Genomic DNA, 25825 nt, shown 5'->3' on the forward strand with positions numbered 1-25825 from the left:
CACCTTAAGGAATATTTATTCCTTTTCGGAAGGGGATAGGGAGTGGAAGAATAAAAAGGGTGCTTCAAGAGCTGCACTCTGCATACAGGTTGTCCCCATTTTACTCCCATCTGTCATCACCAGCATATAGATTCTCCATACAATGCAATGGTTCATTTGTTCCTAATTAACTTGGCTAAATCTCTCGGCTCTGTTGAATTTTATACTTAATTGTTCAGGTAAAGCTTCCAAATGAGGTAGCTGTACTCTAAGACAGGACAGAAAGGAGAATAAAAAGTGCCATGCTGTGTGCTTTGATATTTAAAAGAACTAACAAATATTACACATGATGTAGGAGGTTTCATTTGTTCATGGAACCCCAAGTTGCCCATTTCAACTGGCAGCAAACTCTCTGGGTTCTTTGGTAAAGATTCTTCTTATGATTTGCTGGCCACAATTCCTCTGAGCAGAAATCATGGGGGGCAGTATGGGGTAGTGGTTAGAGTGGTGGACAAAGACCTAGGAAACCAGGGTTCAGATCCTTGGCTTAGCCATTCAGATGACCTTGGCCAGCCACTGCCTTTCAGCCTAATCTCCTGCACAGCGTCATTGTGGGGATAAAAATGGGGAGGGGGAAGAACTGTGCATGTCTCCTGGAGCTCCTCGGATGATAATGATGATGATGATGATGATGATGATGATGATAATAATAATAATAATAATAATAATAATAATAAGAGGTAAAGGGACCCCTGACCATTAGGTCCAGTCGTGGCCACCTCTGGGGTTGTGGCACTCATCTCGCTTTATTGGCCGAGGGAGCCGGCGTACAGCTTCTGGGTCATGTGGCCAGCATGACTAAGCTGCTTCTGGCAAACCAGAGCAGCGCACGGAAATGCCGTTTACCTTCCCGCTGGAGTGGTACCTATTTATCTACTTGCACTTGGACGTGCTTTTGAACTGCTAGGTTGGCAGGAGCTGGGACTGAGCAACGGGAGCTCACTCCATCACGGGGATTCGAACTGCCAACCTTCTGATTGGCAAGTCCTAGGCTCTGTGGTTTAACCCAGAGTGCCACCCACGTCCCTAATAATAATAATAATTTATTATTATTATTTGTAACCTGCACATCTGGTGAGAGGATGGCAGGAGAAGCTGCCGTCAACATGGTTGATGAAGGTTATAAACTATTTCAATAAACCACCACTCACAAAAATACCAAGTCAAAGTCCTTACCTTTCTTATCAAAATAAATGGACAACGCAGCATGTAAAGGGGTATCGCCTTCTGCCATGGATATATGGCGTGGATTTGCACCCGAGCTCAGGAGCACACATGCCAGCTCAAAATCATTGCTCTTTAAACATTTCTGAAGTGGTTTTTCATGGCTTGCTCTACTCCCCTCGGGTGACGCTTTGGGAAATGATATTACAAATACCAACATTACAAGTGCATGCTACTGTGGGTCAGGGAAACAGCAGCTAAATTTCAACAGTTCTAGAAAAGGCACAATGCATCCACAGACGCTTGTGAGATTAACAACAAGGATTTCGCTATGACTGCATGCAAGCTGCCCTTTGTCTACTAGCATTTAGGTTGGAGATGAAAGAGTGGCTTTCATAGCGCAGCCCCATGATAAACAGGACAGAGGTGTGGAAGGCATAATGGGAGCCTCTCTCTTAAGCTTAAGGCAGGCTTAACAAAAATGTAGCTCCATTCGACGATTGGATTGAAGACTTACACAAACACGCAACATATGAACAACTTGCATATAAACACAGACTTGCCATGGACAGATTCAATGCTATTTCGAATCCACTCTTACAAATACTGTAACAGGTTACGATCTGGTGAAGAACAATACAGTGGTACTTCAGGTTAAGTACTTAATTCGTTCCGGAGGTCCGTACTTAACCTGAAACTGTTCTTAACCTGAAGCACCACTTTAGCTAATGGGGCCTCCCACTGCTGCTGCGCCGCCGGAACCCGATTTCTGTTCTCATCCTGAAGCAAAGTTCTTAACCTGAAGCACTATTTCTGGGTTAGCAGAGTCTGTAGCCTGAAGCATATGTAACCTGAGGTACCACTGTAACAACTTTGCAAAATATACAGTTTTGGGTGTGTCCCCCCTTCCCCCTTTATTCTCCTTTATACACGGGTTCTGTTTCTCTGTTTCTTTCTCAAAACAGCTCAAAAGCAAAGTTTATTTCCATGAGGGCACTGTGGGTTCTTAGCGCTCTGTACAACAGTAATTCCTAGCTTCTGCAGCCATCCACAATCAAGTTAAACCAAAGGATGGGTACATCAAGCTTGCAACTGAGCTAGCAGTAGCAAAGCAACTCATAGCATCACAATTCAATATTGCTTGATTGTATCCCACACCACCAAGCCTCTGCCACCAATTTTGCTTGGTCACCCTCTGCTCACATAAAGCACCATCTTATTATGCAACACAATACCACAGCTTTCCCATGCCATAGTTCAGCAGGCACAAAAAGCTATTTGTACTTACAGTCGTACCTTGGTTTTCGGACAGCCTAGTTCTCAAATGCTTTGGCTCCCAAACGACTGAAACCTGGAAGTGACTGTTCTGGTTTTCAAACGTTCTTTCGGAAGCCAAACATCCGACGTGGGTTCCGCGGCTTCTGATTGGCTGCAGGAGCTTCCTGCAGCCAATCAGAAGCCGCACTTTGGTTTTCAAAGGCTTTGGAAGTCAAACGGACTTCTGGAACGGACTCCGTTTGACTTCCAAGGTACAAGTATATATTTTTTTAAAAGGCAGAAGAGATAAGACTGGCATTAGTTTCACTCAAGAATGAAGAGATATTCAGATCTTCAAGGAAAGTTTGGTATCTGTGAATACTCACCTCCCCTCTGGATCAAGCATCTCACGAGATGCAGCCGTCGCCCATCTGACCTGTTTATGTCTTTCAAGATGGTGCCAATGTCAATGTCTGAAAGATTACAGTTCTTAATAAGGCCGTCTCCCAATGTCATATTCCCTGTGGTTTTTCGGGTCAGCAGCAGCAGAACTTCATGCCACCTATGCTTCTCCAGCAACAGCTTTATGAAGCTGCTGGCGCATGCAGGAGGAATGTCACAAACTATTTCTTCAGGAATTTCTGAAAAGTAGTCAAAATAAGGCTGCCATTATGCCCAGCAAAAGTAACAAGATCTTTGAAATACACTTGACTAAAAAAACAAATTCCTTGGCACTTCGGATTTGATTATTGCATGTGTAGAGGCGGGCAACCCATTTCACACAACCAACACCTCTTGAAGCCACTCCATGGTTTCATTACATCCAAGTCCCTTCATTCTCATTTGTTTCCCTTCTTATTTTTCCTAGCTTTTTAAAATGCCTTTTCTTCCCTATGATTTAGTTTTCAGAACAATTAAAAGAGGTAGTATTTTACCCACTTTTTCCCTAGTTGTATGGAAGTTTCCCTCCAACTCTGCTGGCATGTACAGTGTGCCGTGTTTGTGGAGCACATTAAAGACAGAGGTACAGTGGACCCTCTGGATACGAATGTAATTCGTTCCAGGGGTTCGTACGTACCCCAAAAAATCAGCAAGTAGAGGCGCTGCTTCTGCGCATGCACGTGCGGCTAAACCCTGAAGAATACACTTCTGGGTTTGCAGCATTCGCAACCCGAAGGTAACGTAACCCAAGAGTCCACTGCAAATTACTTTAACCCACTTTCCAGGAAAGTAGCCTGGGGGGGGGGGGAGTGATATATGTATCTCTTCTAGATACTCACTGAACCAAACCTAATCAAACCCAGTGGGGTTACTTCTGAGTAGGCCTAGATGTAAACTGGAAATTCTAATCTGATTTAGACATGGTGAAATTTTTCGTTGTTCTAGAAAAATCCAAAACACTTTCACCTTTTGCTCTGTCCGTAACATGTCACAACTTCTATCTTATTTAAATGCCAACTGAATACGTTGACATACAGAGATGGGCACTGATTGCCCTCCTCAAAACACTGAACACAGTTGTGCATTATTAAAAAAAGCTACAAACCTAGGGAAGAAAAAACTGAACTCCCCGTAAACCTGCAAAATAGCCAATGTGACGTTTCAGTTCTCAATTTATTTAAGACAGGAAGAAGGCAATGAAAGTACAGTGGTGCCCCGCAAGACGAACGCCTCGCAAGACGAAAAACCCGCTAGACAAAAGGGTTTTCCATTTTGGAGGCGCTTCGCAAAACGAATTTCCCTATGAGCTTGCCTCGCAAGTCTTTGCTCCCCCCTGCCTGCCTTCCCGGGAGAGCGGGAGAGCCCGCCAGCATTTTAAGATCGCCCGGGACCCGGACCTGGTCTGAAGGCGGTTTCCATAGGAACGCATTGATTGATTTTCAATGCATTCCTATGGGAAACCGTGCTTCGCAAGACGAAAATCTCGCAAGACGAAAAGACTTGCGGAACGAATTAATTTCGTCTTGCGAGGCACCACTGTACATCATTGTTTCCCTTTTGTTTCTCAGAAAGATTCCACTGGTGTCTCCTATTTGCTACAAACCGTAGATCACAAACTAGCACTAGGGTACATCAAACTTTCTGGCAAGCACTGAAAGGCTTCTAAGTGAGGCAGGAGCTACAGCCCCTGACAACAAGTGCTTTTCTTTTGTTAATCCAACGATGCGATAGAATTCTCTATGTTCCTCGACTCAGTTGGTTACCTTTCACAGAAAATCAGTTTACACAGCACATTAAAATATCCAACTGGACAAATTTTGCCGCCTACAGGACAATATAAATGCTTTGCAATTAAGACTTTCTATCTAATATGCTGATCCCTCTGAAGACCAAAAGTGGACATGCATCAGGACTGCAGCTGTCTTTCTGGGGTTTTATGGAGCACATCAAGACAGGAAAACAAAGCAGTTAAAAGGGATTAGTAAGTATTCAATCTTCAGAATGTTCAAGCAAGCAGAGGATTGTATTTCAAACTGCTCCTATGTAAAATATCCCCCGGTGTGCTAATTTCCTACATACAGCAGCAGGTGCAAGGGGCGGCAAGACTTGAACAACTGCCAAAATTGGCTATTTAGATGAAGCAACATGAATGCTCAAGTTCTAGAAATATTAAGTAGTGGAGGATTGGTCTTTATAGCAAACATTTTACTTCGTTTCCAAGTCATCCTTGTGTTTCGGAAATGATTCAAACAGGTCCCTGGCATATATCAGACACTGAGAATGAAACATATTTACCTCTTATTGAATTCAGCAGGTTTAGAAGCCTCTGAACTTTTTCATGCCTCAATACACCGACGTTATGCACTCTGTTTTCCGAACGACAAAACCTCACAAACTGCTCAAAAGCATCATGAAGCAAGGCAAGGCTGTCTACAGGGCCTGTGTTTTCAGTCTGCTCTGTGGGGAACAACATTGAAAACCTTTCTGAAACATTTTCTCTCTTTCTGTTTTCGATGGGAACAGAGCTCATGGATCTGCAATCCATGATAAGGGGCTATGAAGGAAAAAATCAATAGTAAAGTGGTCCTACATTTCTACTTCCAATAGCCATATATTTCCCAAAAATAAGTGGTTTTCAAATTTTCCCGTCATCCAAAACCGTTCGCTGTAACCTCTTGAAAGTGGCAGCTGTGACAATACCTCATGCATATAAATCATGCTTATAAAATCATGCCGTTTAAAAAGGGTTACATCTTTTAATTGCTATGCCATGGGACTGTTGTGGTTTTTCTCTTCAAAAACACATCAAGTTAATGTTCTTTGGAAATCCTGTAGAAAATTCTAGGAAACATTCTTGGATAACTCTTTCTGTTGGACACATAACTCTTTTGTGTTGCCTATAGATAGTTGTGATGTATGGAAGTGAGAGCTGGACCATAAAGAAGGCTGATCTCTGAAGAATTGATGCTTTTGAATTATGGTGCTGGAGGAGACTCTTGAGAGTCCCATGGACTGCAAGAAGATCAAACCTCTCCATTCTGAAGGAAATCAGCCCTGACTGCTCACTGGAAGGACAGATCCTGAAGCTGAGGCTCCAATACTTTGGCCACCTCATCAGACTCTAATGTTGGGAAAGATAGAGGGCACAAGGAGAAGGGGATGACAGAGGACGAGATGGTAGTTCTTGAAACTACCAACTTGAGTTTGACCAAACTGTGGGAGCCAGTGGAAGACAGGAGTACCCTGCGTGCTCTGGTCCATGGGGTCAAGAAGAGTCGGATATGACTAATCAACAAATACAGTGGTATCTCTACTTACGAACTTAATTTGTTCCAGAGGTCCGTTCTTAACCTGAAACTGTTCTTAACTAGAGGTGTGCTTTTGCTCTTGCTGCTGCTGCACCGCCGGCACACAATTTCCGTTCTCATCATGGGGCAAAGTTCTCAACTCGAGGTAACTCTTCCAGGTTAGCGAAGTTTGTAACCTGAAGCGTTTGTAACCTGAGGAGTTTGTAACTCGAGGTGCCACTGTAGATAGTTGTTGGGCCTCGGCACTGGGCCCATAACCAAAGAGCATGCCCTGGAATAGGACTGAAGGACATGTCCCTCTCCAGACGTTTTTAGACTCCCATCTGCCCCAGCCAGTGCTCAGAGATGACGGGAATCTTGAAAAATCTGGAGGACCATCCCTGCTCTGGAATACACCCCCAACACTTCTCAGCCGTTGTGAATTGTAGGAGTGAGCAAGATTCTTTCACAGAAGAGTGTCTGGCATCTTCTCTCTGAAGATGACCTGAAAAGTTTAAGAGGAACCCCCTAGTTTCCCAAAAGAGCTTTAGGGGAAAGCTCCATCACTAGCACATAACATATATGTATCAACCAAAACAACGTCGCCATGCAGGCCTGTTGCTCAACTGGTGAGATATTATTAGTACAGTAGCGGGCACACAAGCCCAAAGGACTGCACAAATCTCCTCGGCCTATGTATGCTTGTCTCACCTCTGCACCGGTACTGATAGCTGCCATAGTGTAGCAGCCTTGGGTTTCCAGTATCAAAGCCCAGTTTCAAAGCTTTGGCGACAAAAACACTTTGCAAAAACCTAACAGGAAACCATGGTTGGGGTGGGCAGTTGGGACATGGATGAAATTAACACAGAGATGGAAAGAAGCAGAATGATCATGACCTCCAGTCCCGGAATAATGGTTAAATGTTATGTCTACAGCAGGGTTTCGAGCTGTTTTTGGACTACAGTTCCCATCATCCCTGACTACTGGTCCTGCTAGGTATGAATGATGGGAGTTGTAGTCCAACAAGAGATGGGAGACCCAACCTAGAAAACAAAGAGGACACTTTTGCCAAGTGTGAGTTATTACTGAATTGAACAAAGACGTCTGCCTCTGAAGTACCTGGTGACTCATCCCGGTGTAGATTAAATCTTTCCATGTGCTTGCTGATTATATCTATAACCCTGAACTTCTTGTGTTTTTTCAAGATATCCATAGCAGACCTTGACTGGGCATCACAGATCTTGGGATCCACCCCAGCGTTCAGAAGCATCACCACATTTTCTATCAGATCTGAAATACAAAACAAATAAAAGGAGTCTGCAATATTCTTGACTTGAATCACAACAGGCTTCACGCCATGAGTTCAGCTTTGTGATTTGACACTTGCAGGAAGGAAGAACCTCTGAGAAGTGCGTGCCGCTCGTATGCAGCCGTTCTGAAACTGGGCCAAAGAGCAAACAATGAGTAACTGATTGCAGCAATCCATGCTTGCTAGAAACATCAAAACACACGACTCATTCATCTACGCCGGGTCTGTCACAAAGGGAAAAGAGGATAACAAAAACTGCAAAAAGTTCCCAGGTCACCAATCTGGGCTGAGAAATATATGGTGGAGGATTCACATTTTGGGTGCCCACTAGACTGATAATTTTTTTTAAAAAGGGAGGAATATAGGTGCATTTTTCAAACGGAACAGATAGATGCTTAGTTCCTCCCCTTCAATCTCAAAAAGGATTGCAAGACAGGAAGCCAACAAGACACCTGCTTCCCCGGCTCCCTCACAAAACTAGTGCAAGGCAATACAAATTGTTATTTCAAAAAAACTGGGAGCACAAAATTATTGCTTTTCAATGGTGGCTCCAATCTTATGGAACTCCTAGGTTTAGCCAGTCTGAGCCCGGCCTTGGCTGGGGAGGGCAGGGTATAAATAAATTATTATTATTATTATTATTATTATTATTATTATTATTATTATTATTAGGTTTAGATGGCCCCATTTTATTCTGGGACCTTCTATGCCCAGAGCCGTTGTTCTATTAGCAAAAAAGAGTCCTTCCTGAGCATGTCTTTATCACATTATTCATGTTATTCCAACTTTTTGGTCACCCAGTGGCTCTGGGAAAATTAACACAATGATGCTTACTACTGCCAACCCACTTACCTAGGAGTAAGCCCCACTGAACTCAGTGGAGCTTATTTCTGAGTAGATCTACCTAGGATTGCACTGTAACTGAATTAGAAGCCTACTTTTGATGCTGGAACAGACACTTGTTTTCCCACTGCCACCTCACGGGCAAAATAAAACTTGCAGAAACTATCACGCTACAATTCTGTGAGAATATGTCCACTAGAGATGGTCTCAAGGAAAGCAGATTCCTAGTCTGAGGATTCTGTTCGAAATGCAGCAACACAAAAGCCAGTCTGTGTTAAAAGCACAATGTTAGCCAGAGTTAGCCCTTTCTAGGGTTTCTGTAAAAAGAATAGGAGAGCAAGAATTAAACTAGCAAGATAGTGTATTGTCCAAAAACCAGGTTACCTAAACACACACACACTTACTTTTCATAGGATAGCCAGCTGAATGAGATGCTACAATGTGGAGAACTGTGGCCCCCTCTTCATTTTGCTGGTTGATAAGATCCTTCAGTTCAGGCTTATAATTCAATAACCATCTGAAAAGGTAGTTTCCATCTAAATAATTAAAAAGAAGAAATACACCATCAATTTAAGGAAGACTGTGCTTAACCTTTCCGGAATACATAAAAAGGATAGAATATATCTTTGCAATATAATTTATTTTCCCTGCTTGGCTTTATCTAGTCTAGTTGGTGTATAGCAAAGAACCTTGCAGGGCAGAGATAGCCAATGTTCTTGGCACACGCGGCACAAATCAAGTCCAGAATATGAAATGGTGCCACTCTAGTTTGACGGTACAGTATTTTTACAGCTCCTCCCTGCCTTGGGGTTAGTTTTCTCTTTAAGACCAGTTTAAGGTAAAGGTAAAGTGACCCCTGACCATTAGGTCCAGTCCTGACCGACTCTGGGGTTGTGGCGCTCATCTCACTTTATTGGCCGAGGGAGCCGGTGTACAGCTTCCGGATCATGTGGCCAGCATGACTAAGCCGCTTCTGGGGAACCAGAGCAGCACACGGAAACGCCGTTTACCTTCCCGCCAGAGCGGTACCTCTTTATCTACTTGCACTTTGACGTGCTTTCGAACTGCTAGGTTGGCAGGAGCAGGGACCGAGCAATAGGAGCTCACCCCATCGCAGGGATTCGAACCGCCGACCTTCTAATCGGCAAGTCCTAGGCTCTGTGGTTTAACCCACAGCGTCACCCACATCCCAGTAAGACCAGTTTACAGATACTCTAATATACTGAGGAAGGGAAAACACCAGACTTTATAACATAGCTACTTCTACGCTGCCCCCAACAAGTGTCCCCCTATCCAAAGGCTGGCCAGCCTATATTGTACATCTCTCACTATTTTCATACGACCATAGCTTTATGTTTTGCATATAAAATTCATCTCCAAACTACCTGCAGCACCATTCAGGACATCATTTATTTTGATTTGATTTTTTTAAGCACTTACTTGCTTTGATACAAAGCATTATGATAGAATGAAGAGGATAGGTTCCAACACTACTTATATTTGCTCCAAGGGAGACAAGCCACTCCACCAGTTTGGGCACCCTCTCCATTTTTTCATACTGGCCAAAGAGAACATATTTCTGGTTCAAGAGAAACAAATAATACATGTTTAAGGCTCTGGTCACTTGGTGCACATAAAATCTCAATCCTCCATCATCACTGTATTATGATAAAATCCCCACCACGTAGAAATGCTGATGATTAGGCAGCATAACTTGGATACAAATTTTATTTCTGTTGACATAGAATTTTTTTAAGCACCATGTTTGCCTTAAATAAACAAACTAAGACCCTTGTTATCCATGTCCACCCACAATTAAGGGAAATAGACAAGTCTGTTAAAGCAAGCTAGTAATGGAGTTGGGTTTTGTTTGTTTTCAAGTTTGCTGGTCTGCATGCAGGCTCCTCTTACACCCTTTAGTTTGTAAAACAGATATCAGTTACCTATGTCACCTGCCATTCATGCAAGCCCACTGGTGAAATCCATTTCCTAATTCCATTCACCCAGGCCCCAGTAAAGGATTTCTACTGGAAGATTTCAACAAACCTCAAACAGCTCTCTTAGTGATAAATTGGTCACTTGCAGATTCCTTGGCAACCGGTCTTTCTCAGCAGCCAACAACAGGCAAGACTAGGGAGTGAGGGAAAATATTTTTTCCTTAGAACTTTAAATGCATGTAAGACCTCACATATTTTTCAGATCACAGCGACACCTGGTGCTTTTGCTAACAAGAATAATTCTTTGAAACTATGGAAAGGGTGAAAAGGAAATATATGTGGCTGTATTCTGATTCTATTTTCTCTGTTTAGGTGCTACTGTTAGTGAATAAACACAAATGCCTTATAATTTTGCTTTTCCTGAATCACCAAAGATTACAACTCGTTACTGTTGAATGAGACAGAAGTGAATTCAGTATTGCTTCCTCAGAGATTATTGGCATCAGTAGAAAGGTGAGAGTTAATTGGCTGAGCAGCGGGTGATTGTTTCCTTTTGCTAACAGCCATCACTGATCAACACAGGTTACTATTGCATCAGCCTGCAAGAATGTAATTACCTAAACAGCCATGAAACACTGTTGGTATTGCTATGGGAAGCAAATAAAGTGCTTTTTGCTGCACTATGACCTGCCAACATGGAGAAAACTGCAGTGCTTGTCCTTTCCTGCTCATGCTACTGGTTTAGCTGCTGAGAGCTAAACCAGTTTGGTTTACAGTTCTGTATGAATCTGGCCTCGTCATAGGGTCTCACTTCAACAAGCCACCAAGTTTTGTCCTTGGCTTGCCATTGTGGTTTGTTTGGAGTGAGATAGACCACAAGACAATGCTCAGACATAACATGAAGCCAAGCCATGGCTGAGCTCCCAGTAGCATGGCAGCAGGAGCACAGAACGACTGCAGTAGCTGTGCTTTTCTCCCAATGCACCAATATGCTTGCCTATTCACAGCAAGCCACAGTTTGGCTTACTATTACCTACATGGTTCGTCTCTCTTTTTCCTTCTTTAAAAGGTGCAAGCAAAAATAATGAACACTACACCAAAAACTGTGCTAAGCTTACACATTAAGGAAGCACACCTACAATTCACGTCAGCTTATCCCAATTCTAAGCTGGGCTATGTAATCGCAGGGCTGAAACGTCGAAGCAGACAGATTCCAGAACCTGCGATCACCTACTGTCATACAGGTTTTGAAAAGCCAGCCTGAGCTCAGGAGAAAAAAAGATGTCATTATTTACAACGATAAGATGCCTACCTGCCACAGTCCTTTTCTGGCCAGCTTTTCAATCACCTGTTGCCAAATTGGTGGCGTGAAATTATCGCTCACAATTTTTTTACAGACAGATAATAAATGTGGGGTAATAGTCCTTTCATCTAAGGGGGGGGGAGAGACAAAACAAGAGAGGCTTGAGCTTACATAATCTTCATCATCATCATCAACAACATTTACAGTTTGTGCTCTTCCAACTTAGGAAATCCCCTCACGGCATCAACAAGGAAAGGGAAAAGCCTTTACACAACAGAGAAAACAAACTGCACAATCACCAATGCTCTCTCCCTAAGGCTCCCTTCATTTGGTCTATACAAGCAACAGAATGAGGTAGGAAGTTGATGGCAGAATGTTGTAGTGGTAGAATGTGCTGCATTATTTCAGCCTGCAGGTTTTGAATGCACCAAAATTTATACAGATAGAAAACTAACGCAGTTGGTGGGGGGTAATTTCGTTCTTTTCCTGCTCTTGGCTTTCTGTTTGTAATGAGTTTTCAACGTAGGGAAGCGCTGAAAAACATTGTCACCCACCTGCAGGTATAGCAGGGGGCAATGCCAAATGTGCAGAATCCGGGCATAAGGATTGGAGCACAGGTTCCTTCCTATCCCCACCACGTCGTGCGAAGAGAACCACCAGACATCGTGCGCCTGAAAGCGCATTGCAAGCATGGTTCTTCCATCTCCTCCCTGAAGCTGCTTCTACGCGGCTAACTCCCTCGCTGGGCCAGGGCAAAGATCTTGCCGTTTTAACCTAGCATTGCAGACATTTTACCCACCAGCCTGAGGTCACAAATCCATTTTGCAAAGGTTACACTATAATAATGATTGTGGACAATGACCTGGTTTGCAGATCATTGTAAGCAATACTCTGAAACACATTATAAATGACTGAGAATGAGAAACCGCTGCTCAGTTATGATGCACTTCACTTTGCCAAGCCTGTAAAAAAGAACACCATGGATTGGCTGGCTGAGTGCTAGATGCAAACCAGTGTAGTGGTTTGTTTATCTCTGAACAAAACACAAGTAGCAGCCAAGTTTCGTTCTTGGTCTACTGCTTATAGCTTATTTGGAGAGAAATAAACTACAAGCTTTGGTTTGCACATCCACTCCAGAGTTAGTTACTCAGCTCAGCAAAGGGAGTAGTGAACCACTTGCATGCCGCTCATTCATGGTAATCCATAGTTTCTTTCAGACTACGGTTTACTGTGATTTGCAAACGAGGCCATTCATTTCAGGCACTCACCAGCCATCAGCTGCGCCCATCCTGTCCTTATTGTGACAGTTTAATGAAGACAAAATCTCACGTTACCACCTACCGTTAACGCTTGAGAAGATACCGACTATAAAATCAGAAATTTGAGCCACATCTGATGAACCATGGAGATAGTCTAAACCTTGATAAAACGTTTTAACAGCATCGAGAGGCTGTCTCAATTTAATCAGGGAGTAGCCAGCTCTATAGTAGCCCTAAGAAAGAAAGAAAGAAAGAAAGAAAGAAAGAAAGAAAGAAAGAAAGAAAAGAAAAGATCCCAAGAGTCAGTCTTTCACTTCAGGAATATATGTGAAGGCTAACAGACATTTAATAGCAACATTTCAATATAAAAACGGAATAACCTAGCAGTAAATACATTTAAAATGGCAGGGTTGAAACACTTTTGCACCAAATACAATTGGCACTAGTCAACTATGTTTTACTCAGAATATATACTCAGTATTAATGAACATGATAAAATTAAACATTCATTTGGTTTATTATGGCTTTCTAAACTATGGGAGGGTGATTGCTTTTGTTTCTTACTATAGTGTGGGGTTTTTTTAACATAGATACAAATCTTATTTCTGTTCTCAGTAATATTTTATTTAAGCACCATATTATGTTTGTTGTGTTTTTATATTGCAAACCATCCCGTGAGCCCCAGATGAAGGGTGGTGCAGAAATTAAATAAATAAATTTCTGAATGGGAACGCTGTTCTGAGCCAACAGCTGCTCTGCAAATAAGTTTATGTTCATATTAAGTAAAAGTGACTTGCAAGCCAAAACGTGGAGCTTCTGAATACAACAAAATTTAACAACCAAATGCAAATCCAAAGTTCTTCAAGCTTTAAGCTCCTTTAATGTCAGCGCTCAGTCCTTGCATTTTCGGTCTTGAAATTTCTCTGTTTAAGAGTCAAAGCACACATTGCTTCAAAATATCTTATATTCAGAACTCTTAATCCTTATTTTATTTTTTGATTAAAAAACAACAACCCTGCAACCTAGGCTTAAAGAATCATAGAACTGCAGCGTTCTAAGGGACAGAGCCGTCTTTCCTATTGGGTTTACTGGTGCGTTGTGCCAGGGCGTGGGCCTCTCCGGGGCGCCCCAGCAAGTGGGGGAGCTGCGTGGCTTTGCCAGCGCTTCCCCTTTCCCTCCTCCATGCCCACCAGCTGCTCCCCGTCAACCATATGGCTGGAGGATGTGCAGCTTCTTCCCCAAGCCCCCGCGGGAGAGCAATCCCCCCAGAGGCTTGGGAAAAGGTCGACAACTCTGGGAAACGGGGGTGGGGCGCCGGAGGGATCTTTGCACCACGGCGCCAGGTATGCTTAAGACGGCCCTGGTAAGGGACTCTCTGGGTCATCTTGCTCGAATCTCATCCGTGACAGATGGCCTCTTAGCCTGTGCGTAGAGTACAGAATACCTTAACGTAAGCTGGATCCCACTGGAGGCTCTGTCTTGCTGAGCAGAAGGCTTCTCTCCATTTATTTAAGTTGTAAAAGGCATTTGATCGGTTGCAGAGTAAAACTGCCACTTCACGCCGTTGGGAAAAACTAAGAGAAGAGAATGTTAAACGTAGTTGCGTCAAGAGAAACAGCTTTATAGTTTTACAGAACACATGAACAGATTCCCGCCCCCCCTTCCTCTACACAGAAAGAGAGTAGAGGGGGGGGGGAATTGTTATACCTTATGAATTCCCTTTATTAAATCCCAACAAAACACTGCTATGAAAAGTTGAATAAAGAGTGTAAGGAAAACGGCAAATAATTACTGCAAAGATCACAGATAACTTGGTGACTGGAATCCAAGTTCAGTAGCTTCACAGAAGGAAAGCTCAAGTCTAGAAGCTAGCGCTAGACAGCTCACAGTTCTCTAAGAAAGAGCTTACCTTACTGCCCGGTGTAAATAGACCAGTATGTTTAGTGCTTCATCATACTTTCTGATGGCAAGAGCATAGTTTCCATTTTTGAAGTCTTGATTCCCTTGCACTCTCAAGAACTCGGCGTAACTCATGGGGTCCCCAATGCTGAAGGGATCCATTCTGACAAAAAGAGGAAATAAATATGCTCTGAGAGACAGCACAAAATATTTCCCTTACTCCACAGCACGAGAGCATTTTCAGTTACTTAACCAACACCGCATATATTTAAACACCAATAAAGTGCTTCTACCATCGATGATAAGCTAAAGTACCGTATTTTTCGTCCCATAGGATGCTTCGTCCCATAGGACGCACCTAGTTTTTTGGGGGGGAAATAAAGGGGGGGAAATTTTCCTTTATTCCCCCCCCCCAAAAAGCAGGTCGGGGAAACCGAACCAGGTCGAGGAACAGCGGGATGGCGGCGCTGCGCCTCCCTGCTGTCCCCCGAGCTTGTGGGGCTGGCCAATGTCTGCCTGGCGCGAGGGGCGCTCTGCTTCAGTCTTCCTGAAGCCTGGAGAGCGAGAGGGGTCGGTGCGCACCAACCCCTCTCGCTCTCCACGCTTCAGCGAAAGCCTGCATTCGCCCCATAGGACGCACCCAGATTTCTCCTTCATTTTTGGAGGGGGAAAAGTGCGTCCTATAGGGCAAAAAATACGGTAATTATCGGGACTATCTAGACCAGCGTTTCCCAAACTTGGGTCTCCAGCTGTTTTTGGACTGCAACTCCCATCCTCCCTGAACACTGGTCCTGCTAGCTAGAGATGGTGGAGACCAAAACAGGCCCAAGTCTGGAAAACACTGGATCTAGATCAAACATAAAAGGACACAAGGCGTCACAGGAAGGAAGCCTTTTGCAGCAGGAGCTGAGGAGAAACCTGCCCTCTCCAACTTTGGTTTGTTTTTGCCCCTTATTTTAATTGCATCTTTCTTCTACCGCCACCGCCCAAATTATTAAGGGGGTGGGAGGAAACATTTTATAAATACAATTTTAGAGGTCAAAAAGTTTGGCACATAAGAAAAATCCCAAAGTCCATATTAATGTAATATCTTTATTAACCCAAACAAAATACAGCGGTACCTCGGGCTAAGTACTCAATTCGTTCCGGAGGCCTGTTCTTAACCTGAAACTGTTCTTAACCTGAAGCACCACTTTAGCTAATGGGGCCTCCTGCTGCTGCCGCGCCGCCGGAGCACAATTTCTGTTATCATCCAGAAGCAAAGTTCTTAACCTGAAGCACTATTTCTGGGTATTTTTAAGACTGAGGGAGAGAGGAAGTCGCAGGCAATGATACGAGGCCCTTTAGGTGCTATGCAAGTATCAGGTTGCTGGGAATGAGAAGAGTAACAATGGGGTAAATTCCCCATCTCTGGGGCTACAAAATTAGCAGCTATTCCCCAGCTCGGTCTTTATCCTTAAGCAAAGCACAGAGAGTCCTCCATTGTTTCCTTTCTGTTTTTGAGCTAAGGCAATCTTCATATTAGCAAAGGTGAAAATTAATATTAGATGGTTTGCCAAGTCAAAAGAAACCAACAAGGACAACTGCGCCTAGCAGCTGAATGAAATGTTTCCTTGGAAAATAAAGCCCTGCCCTCAGGTGCCCTCAGTTTAAGGATTCTGCTGTTAAAACAACCAAATTCATTATTTTCCAATCACAACCAGTCTTTTCCTTACTGCCACCTCTGCAGCACCTAAAATACCTACTATTTTTTGCTTTGTTTACCATCTAGTCTGATAATGAGTTCCAGAGTACTCAAAAGACTGGATGCTATTTTGCAATATTTTGGTTGGCCTAGTAAAGGCATTGCCTTAATAAGGACTTTAGAGATGAAACATTGGTGGTAAAAGGGGGCGGGGGGAGAGAAAGCTCTGTCCTTTTATTTGCAGCAAAACATAGCATTTGGCTCCAACAGACTCCCTCACACTGAATTAATATTCAAAAAATATTAATTTTGCCTAGTGAGCATATAAACAGCGACCAAAACAGCCAGAACCACTCCAAAATAAACAAAAAAGCAATTAAAAATAACTGACAAAAGGTGAAAAATGGTAAGTATTCATTTACTAGTGAAAGCATGATACAAAATAAACGCAATGTATAAAAATGAGTGCATGGATAAATAAACAACACAATTACAATGAGGCTACTACAAGAACTAAATAAGATATAAGGCTTTGTATTAGCTGCTTCAAGTACGCAAGAAAGCAGTTATTTTCTTAGCACCCTCTTCCTCCAGTCCAGTTAAAAGCAATAGCACTAAAAAGAAAATTTAAATTCTGCATTATAAAGGTAATTAAAAAATACAAGAAAAATTAAATAAGATTTAGCATAGATGTGTGTCCCTAATATTGGGATAGACTCAGGGACTTTTAGGGTATAATGCATCCATATCTACCAGACCTACTGTGGTCAATTGGCTTCCACTGCAAGACTCCTGAGCAAAAATAATCCACAAGGATTAGAAAAATCAAAAGCCGATCAAAGAAGGAAAAACCCTTAAAAAAGCCATCATCTATGAGGCCACTTCAAAAGCACAGGCCTAGTCTTCAAAACCCCAAAGCCAGCTTGCCTCCATGGAACTGACTTTGTTTTTCCGTATTTTCCATAATACAACCCTTCTCATTTCAAATCTCCAGCTACGCTCCAAATTGTTCTCTTTTGTAACACTCCTGCACAATTTTACTCTCATCAAAATGAGTCATTCTTAAATTTATGACTTCCACCAACATTCTCTACCTTCTCTGGTTCTTCTTCACTTTCATCCCGAAATCTTTCAACCTTCCTTATCAAAACCACAACACAAATTCCACCCAGTCTCGGAATAATGACCTCGAAACCATCTGCTCTCTAGCTAAGATTGTTCCCTCCTTTCTCGAACTAATTGCCCAAAACAAAGGCTTCTCTCTCTCTCAATAGGGGCAAAAATGTTGGTTAAAGAAAAATAATAATATTCTAACTCAACTAACATATCGTACAAGGTACACACTTGGACAATTATCAGATAACACTCACCACCACAGGCTTATAGCGCCCAGTTCAAATATTATACCCCTCTTTTCACCCCCATAATTTATAATTGGGATGTTTTTTCCTTGAGCAGCTGCTTCCCGTTTAACCAGAGATATATTGTAACTTAAACTCTGAACGGGAAGCATGTAAAATCAAAAGGGATCGAAAGATGCAAATGCATCAAAGTAATAAGATAAAGGAAACATTTGTGTAAAGGGTCAGAGAGATACATATTCTCCTTTTTCTTATTTTGAATTAAAATGGAGAGTAATCAGAATTTGCTCCTCCAGCGACCCCTTTGGTGCTGTTCTCAGAGAACTGTCAACCACACAGACACAAGTCAAAGTACCATAAGTTATAGGGCTCACCTCTCTGTTTATCTCTTTAAAAAATAATAATTATGATTTTACGTTATACATTTCAATAATTTTACAATCATTTTAACATTTCAAAACTCGACTTCCTTTCCTCTTCCTACAGTTCCTTAAATTTATGTTTTATATTTTCTGCATATGCCAAATTAACTTAATTTACTGATTTATTCATCTACTTTAAATATACACTCTTATAAAACTGCAAGTTATTACAATAATTCTGCCAATGTTCTTATCGGTTTACAGTTTATTTGTAAATATTCAATAAACCATTTTCATTATTTTATTAAAAGTTTGCTATCTTGATTTCTTATTTTTCTGGTGAGTTTCGCCATATCTCTCTGTTTATCTCAAAGCCTCTAGGGTAGGAATAACAACAACAACAACAACAACAACAACAACAACAACAACAACAATAATAATAAACTTATTTATACCCCGTCCTCCCCAGCCAAGACTGGGCTCAGGGTGGCTAACAACCAATAATAAAAATTAGTTGATTAAAATACAACTTAAAAAACAAGATCAAAATACAACATTAAAACATTAAGATGCAGCCTCTTCACAGGAGGAGAAAGGAAAAAAGAAAGAGCCAAAGGTCAGGTGGAACAACTCTGTCTTACAGGCCCTGCGGAAAGAAATCAGATCCCGCAGGGCCCTGGTCTCATGAGACAGAGCGTTCCACCGAGCCGGAGCCAGTGTTGAAAAGGCCCTGGCTCTGGTTGAGGCTAATCTAACTTCCTTAGGGCCCGGGACCTCTAGGGTGTTGCTGTTTATGGACCTTAAGGTCCTCCATGGGGCATCCCGGGAGAGGTGGTCCTGTAGGTACGAGGGTCCTAAGCTGTGAAGGACTTTAAACGTCAAAACCAGCACCTTAAACCTGACCCTGTACTCCACCGGGAGCCAGTGCAGCTGGAAAAGCACTGGGTGAATATGCTCCCATGGCAGGGACCCCGTGAGGAGCCTCGCTGCAGCATTCTGCACCCGCTGGAGTTTCTGGGACAGCTTCAAGGGCAGCCCCACGTAGAGCAAATTACAGTAGGCAAGGATCTCATGGTGCAATGATAACATCATTTCCACTCCTTCAGCCTTCAGCATCTGCAAGTTGGTCATCATGGATGCCTGAAACCATACTTTGGTGCATACAGTATGTAGAACTGTTCCCTGTGCCCAGCATCACAGAAACCAGAATGGAAGGACCTAAGTACACTGGTACCTCGCAAGACGAATGCCTCGTAAGACGAAAAACTTGCAAGACGAAAGAGTTTTTCCTTTTTTGAGTTGCTTCGCAAGGCGAATTTCCCTATGGGCTTGCTTCGCAAGACGAAAACGTCTTGCAAGTTTCAATGCATTCCTATGGGAATTTGGTTTCAATGCATTCCTATGGGAATCCGTGCTTTGCAAGACGAAAAATTCGCAAGACGAAAAAACTAGCAGAATGAATTAATTTCATCTTGCGAGGTACCACTGTAACTACTTGCCACTTGGCAAGTAGCAAATTCAATAAAAGCACCTGTGGTCTCAACTGTGATATACAACAGGTTTTTTCAACAGGGAGGTGTGGGACCATGATGGCCCTTTGCACAGAATGGGCATCACTCTCTACTACTGGTGGAAGATGGCAAAAGTGAAGTTCAACAGTGAATGACAAAAGTGAAGTTCAACAGTCATGATGCCAACCCAACTTTAACTGAAAAAGGCTTTCCTTAGGACTAGCTGCCGAAGGTGCATGGAAACATCTTGAGCTGTTTCCTTCAAAATAAAATAAAATCAGTGTATCTTGGGAGCTACGTAGAAAGAGGTTGCTGAAATACCAGACACACAAAATACTGTATAATGAAATGGTTGCTAGATTTATTTTTGTTTGCTCCCAGCAAATCAAGGGGAGGGCAATCTAAATATCGTGCTTTCAGGATTTATTGTAACAGAATGTCAAGCTGGAAAGCTATCAGAAACTTAAATTACCTTGCTAAAAAGTGCACAGTTGGGTGTGTTTTTTGCCAGCATACAAGATGAAAAATCACTGGCCCAACCGTCTGTGCTTACCTATGTTAGTTATTTGTGGCCTAAACATGGAGGGGAGCCTTTGTGAAGTTTTCCTGCCTGTGTGAACCAGCTCTAAGAATGGTAAAACAATAATCTCTCCGCTTAATAAGCCAATATACGAACAAGGATTTTCTTTACAAGCCACAATTAAACTAGGAAGCCTGTAATTAAACAGTGTTTCCATATTGTCCAAACCAAGAAACTATGGATACCAACTTCAGAACAAGCCACGCTATTAAAGGAAGGCTTGAAGTTGTGTATAATATCATGGCTTGTTCCAAGGCTGGCAACTATAGTTTTCAGCCTTGAATGGAAGGCTTTCTGGTTTGGTTGCTCATACCACAAAAGGAGGAATGAAGGGACCAAAGACTAGCTCATTTCTCAGCTTATCAAGACGACATACGTTCATCTGGTTATGGCCTTAGTCACCACAGGTTTATCAGGCCAGTGGCTATTTACATGCCTGCTACAAACTCTCAAATATGGAAATTAAAGTTCATTTGTGAGTTCAAGGAGGACCCTTGCAGATATCCCACTATCCTCTGGGAAACGGATGGCAGAACACAATTTGCCACTAAAGGCTGGACAAGGAGGAGACAGAGGCAGGAGAAGATCTGTGAGTGGAGATGAAGATGATGGAGTTTATGGAGCTGGCTGATCTCACCGGGAGAATCCGTGACCAGAAAGAAGAGGAACACCAAGAAGATTGGAAGAAATTTAAAGACTATTTGAATAAATATTGCAATATTAAAGATATGTAACCACTTGAAAGAACTAATTAGGCCTAGGATTAAATTAGGATTAAATAAATAAATAAGGAAAAAGTACGATAAGAAAAGTTAGGAAATTTGAATATGACTGCAATATTGTTTTATGAAATAATGATATTGGAAACTGCTGCATTTAATTACAAGGAAATTCAGATGGAAGAGATTAGAGGAAGACAAGTAATATGTTTATGAAGATGGATCTTAATTAACTAATTAGGTTTTAGCTTATGTGATGATATATGGGAAGTTTGGAGTATTTTATGTTTCATATTCTTTCTTTTTCTTATTATTGTTTATTCTCTTTTTTATTATGCTTTTGTATGAAAATTAATAAATATTATTGTGAAGGGGGGGAAAGAACTGTGAGAGGAGGGGCACTCTTTCTTCATCCTTGGGAGCCCCTGGCAAACTCACCAAACCTACTGCACCTGGAACTGGGTGTGGAGAGGGCAGCTGACTGTTTAATGGGACACAGCTGTGGGCAACTTGAGAAAGCTCCATCAACCCCGGGACTTGCCCATAAAAAGCAAACCTAGAGGGGGAAACTAGGGTTATGCCCACAGCAACCCTTCTCCTAGCGGCACTTTTTGTGGCTGCACTGAGACCTGGGTGAGAATTAGGGTGGGAAGGTGGAGTCCGGGGTGAAAGCAGGAAGCTGAGAGGAAGGGTGCTTCCAAAGGCAAAAGAACCAATATTTGTTGATACGTGTTAGCAACGCAGTCATGCAACTTTTTCATATGTTGCCTGTACAGTGGTACCTCTGGTTACGAACTTACCGTATTTTTCGCTCTATAAGACCACAAGATGCACCTAGTTTTCGGAGGAGGAAAACAAGAAAAAAAATATTCTGAATCTCAGAAGCCAGAACAGCGGGATCGCTGCGCAGTGAAAGCAGCAATCCCTCTTGCTGTTCTGGCTTCTGGGATAGCTGCGCAGCCTGCATTCGCTCCGTAAGATGCACACACATTTCCCCTTGCTTTTTAGGAGGGAAAAAGTGAGTCTTATAGAGCAAAAAATACGTTCGTTCCGGAGGTCCGTTCTTAACCAGGGTACCACTTCAGCCAATGGGGCCTCCACTGCCACCATCGCGTGATTTCTGTTGTAATCCTGGGGCAAAGTCCTGTCCTGTTCAACCATCCCACATAGAATTTGCGTGAGAATCTTAAGGGAATTTAAGGGGAGGGAAGAAAAACAGAAAAGGACCCAGGACATAGTCAGAACTTCCTTCTGGGCACGGAATGATGTAAGGAGTAGCAAAAATAAAGTTGCAAGAACATGAAAGTGGCCCACTTACAATATCAGGAAAATCATAAAACACAACAGGAATGCCCTGAATTGCAATTGGGTCTAACAGAGACAATACAGATATAGCGGCAGTTAAATATATATATTAAATCTTGATCACTAAAATATAACCTAAAATTGTCATTTAAAACCTTAATCATTTTAGTAGTACAGCTTGTTTTATGGCAGTCGCACAGAATTTGGCCACCCTTAGCGTGATTTCTAGATCCTTGTCCTCCACCAGGAGTATAAGACATTGAAGTTTGGACCCATTTGGAGATTTTTGTACAACAGGAGTGATCAATACCGAGCGTATATCCCCGTAGAAACGGCAGTGTAACAAGACATGAGAGAGTTTCTACCTCCATCAAGCCGCAGGGGCAAACTCGTTCCACGTATGGTTTACCCTCGAATCTGCCCTGCAATAAGGCAGATGGCAGCACGTTGAATCTAGCGAGGGTAAATGACTGTCTGCATTTGGGTATTTGTAATTTTGAGAAATAATTTGCTGGGGTAAATCCTCTCCCATTATCTTTTCTTGCTGGGTGTTTATTCACATGAAAGTGGCATAAAGCAATGTTTGTCTGGAATAATTTTCTTACATTCTGGAAGCATTGTTATTTAAAAGAAACACATTTTCATAAATCACCTGTATATTAAGGGAACTCAATACTTCACAGTATAAAGCAGTTAACATTGGTTTGCTTCAGGCTTGTTGGCTGACTAAAAGGTCAGTATGGTAGACGGCTTCTGGACAGTGCTATCGCACTTTAAACTAAAGCAGTAAAGACAACCGTAACATTTTTTCAAAATGCCCTTGCTTTAGATAAGAACAATCTGCCTGCAAACAACAAGTAGTAGGAACAAAACTGTACAGTTTTGCACTTCCATGCCAAAACTTAGATAATATTCAATCCCTAGAGGATCCAGCGAATGGTTACTAACATTGTTTGGCTTGACTGCTTGTTTTCCAATGCAGATTTTTACTGCTTTGTTATTGGCAACATTTTTTTTTCTGCAGTAATGCCAGGGATTCCCAGTTGCTTCTATACAGGAACACATTGCTAATGCAATTATTAAAGAGCTAAACTAACTTGATCTAGAAGAAGCCAACTCTCCAAACATGCACTCTAGTTTTTCAGCTGAAGTTTTATAATGGTGCTATAAAATACAAATAAAAAAATTCCAAGTTCATCTCCGCTTGAAGAAAGGCTGTTCCAAATTCAAAACCAAAGCCCTTGAGAAAAACATAACCTAAGCAGTCAATCTTTTTAGGAAACAGCTTTACTTACAAATATTTAAAAGTTGCCAGAAAGTTTCAGGTAATTGTTCTGCGTGCAAGAAAAGCAAAGTGGGTTTTTTAAAATGTTGACTTGATAACAATCACACCACTACTATTTCTAGGCTGGTTAAAATTTCCGCTATTAAAATAAATGTATACAAGCTTTTCTTCTTTGGAAGTCATACTTTGCATTTGCAAAACATGGCCCAGCCAACATTCAAAGGAACAGCAGAGGGAATTCAAGGATGGGGGAAAGGGAACAACTTTTGTAACATGCCTTACGATTTCAGAAAGGAGCAAAACTCTTGCAAAATTAAAAGACAAAGGCGAAGTTGCCTCTCTACCCTGTTTTCCTCAATGAAGAGCATATGACATGCATGTAACATTTACCATAATTTCTAACGGACATGGTACAAACTAGAGACAGAATAATGTGGAACTATATCTTTATATACCAGCATGAGTTTGACCAAGCTGTGGGAGGCAGTGGAAGACAGAAGTGCCTGGCATGCTCTGGTCCGTGGGGTCACAAAGAGTCGGACACGGCTAAACGACTAAACAACAGCAACAACAACAACAACAACATATCTTTAATGACCCCCTTCATGCGTCTCATAAAATGGGCTCTGGCCTACAGTAAACATGACAGCCTTTTCAAAAGACACCAGACTCCACGCTAGTTTTCAAAATGCCCTGCATCCTTCTTTGAAAACTGCATTTAGCGTGCTATCAACTTCTCAGTTCTCAACAGACTTTCAATGCCCCCCCCCACCAAAGGCCAACTCAGAGGCCTCACAAAGTTGCACAGAAACCAGCTGATGTGTCTAACAGGGACACTTCACTTTTCCTGGACCAGCTTCTGTTAGTTTGCAAGCGCGAGGGTTGGTCGAAGCTCTCATACTTCTTTTTTTTATTTGCAGGACAACTATTCTGAAAGAGCCAAGCCACCAACATTAGTCAATTGGGTCAGACGTCACCACCAACGTTTATGTTCGTTTTCCTACGAAGGATGTGTACACACTTCCTTTTACTCTGGTTTGGGAGAGCAGCCTACACAAGTGGAACCGAAATACTGTTTCAATGCAGACTCCTCCAAACCAGTTTCAATCCAAGTTGAAAGAAAAAACAGCCTAGGTCTGAAGAGGACATGTTCTCTCACAGTGTGTGCCTTGGCAGGAAGGAGGCAAATATTTTTTTATCTAACCTGGGCAGTGCTGGAAGTTATGTTTCTTACAACCTACGCTGGCTATCAGTGAGGCAACTGCCAGCCACTTTTCTGCAAGGCAAGGGCCTAATCTTTCGCTCGCCGGATTATGTTGGACTCCAATTCCCATCAGTCCTGGCCAGTGGTCATGGATGATGGGAATTGTAGTCCAACAAATATGTGAAAAGAAGCAGGTTTTAGCCACTCCAGCCCTGCAGAAACACCCAAAAAACCTGTGGGACCATGCCTGATTCCTTTGGTCCGCTTGCTTGCTTACCCTCTAGTTATACTTAAAACCCAACTTAACTTCCCTGTCGCCCATGACTCACAGCTGTTGACTGTGCATTTCCGCACAGAAATTAAACCAATTACCAGGGAGCTCCAGGAAACTTAATCTCGAAAAGGATTGCACCCTGAGGCTCAGCTCTCACGCGAATCCTGCAACCCAAGGAAACGCAAACCCCCAAAATTTCTTCCACCTTAACAATGGGCGTGCAGGATTGGGGTTTACGTGGCAAAAATTTAAAAAGTGACGAGGGGAGAGGGGGAAGCGATTCAAACCACTTGCTTCCATTGCCCCAGGGTCAACACACCCGCGCAAGGAAACGCTGCTTCCGATTTGGGGCTAGTTCGTTTGCTAAACACAAAACATGCCCCGTGCGCGCATGCATATACCTACGTTGATGCAAAAAGACGCGCCTCTCCTTCCTTTTCTTCCTGGACTGGAAGTAACCCGGCGGGGCCCCCAGGCGAGGCGGCGCGCGGCGCTCCTCGCTGCTTTAAGGCGCGCGCGCCCGGCCAAAGCGGGAGCTGCCGCCGCTCAGCTGCTGCGCATCAAGCAAGCCAGCCATTCTGAGAAGGCGCGCGCGGGTGGAAGCCGAAGAAGCACAAGCCGCGGGCCAGCCCCGCCCCCGCGACGTCATTTCGGGGAAAGGGGCGCTTCCTCGCAGGCAGCGTGTTTCCTTTCGGCGAAAGCGAAAGCGAATATGAAGCTTTTCCCAGTTCCGCCGACGCTTCCCCGCCTTCCAGCGCAGCGCCTGGGAGCTGGGTGCACACAGCTGTCAACTTACAGATTT

At 42.8% G+C, this 25825-nt stretch overlaps 1 protein-coding gene across 2 annotated transcripts in view; it reads right to left on the minus strand.

The window, feature by feature from the left end:
- Positions 1–25801, minus strand: part of TRANK1 (tetratricopeptide repeat and ankyrin repeat containing 1) — a 46329-nt gene extending 20528 nt beyond the window's left edge. The window contains exons 1-12 of one of the 2 annotated variants that reach the window (XM_083706227.1): positions 25429–25801; positions 14749–14901; positions 14284–14413; positions 12922–13072; positions 11590–11708; positions 10387–10470; positions 9781–9919; positions 8745–8876; positions 7308–7478; positions 5197–5358; positions 2847–3101; positions 1216–1392 (exon numbers count right to left, since the gene is read on the minus strand). In XM_083706227.1, coding sequence (XP_083562353.1) covers positions 1216–1392; positions 2847–3101; positions 5197–5358; positions 7308–7478; positions 8745–8876; positions 9781–9919; positions 10387–10470; positions 11590–11708; positions 12922–13072; positions 14284–14413; positions 14749–14900 — 1672 coding nt within the window. In that variant the 5' untranslated portion in view covers position 14901; positions 25429–25801. Of the gene's footprint in view, positions 1–1215; positions 1393–2846; positions 3102–5196; positions 5359–7307; positions 7479–8744; positions 8877–9780; positions 9920–10386; positions 10471–11589; positions 11709–12921; positions 13073–14283; positions 14414–14748; positions 15045–15436; positions 16363–25428 lie in introns of those variants that run through there. The other variant, XM_083706228.1, reaches the window with a different exon arrangement.
- Positions 25802–25825: the final 24 nt, after the last annotated feature.

Source organism: Podarcis gaigeae, assembly GCF_964106915.1.
Source record: "Podarcis gaigeae genome assembly, chromosome: 12".
NCBI classification, from domain to species: domain Eukaryota; kingdom Metazoa; phylum Chordata; class Lepidosauria; order Squamata; family Lacertidae; genus Podarcis; species Podarcis gaigeae.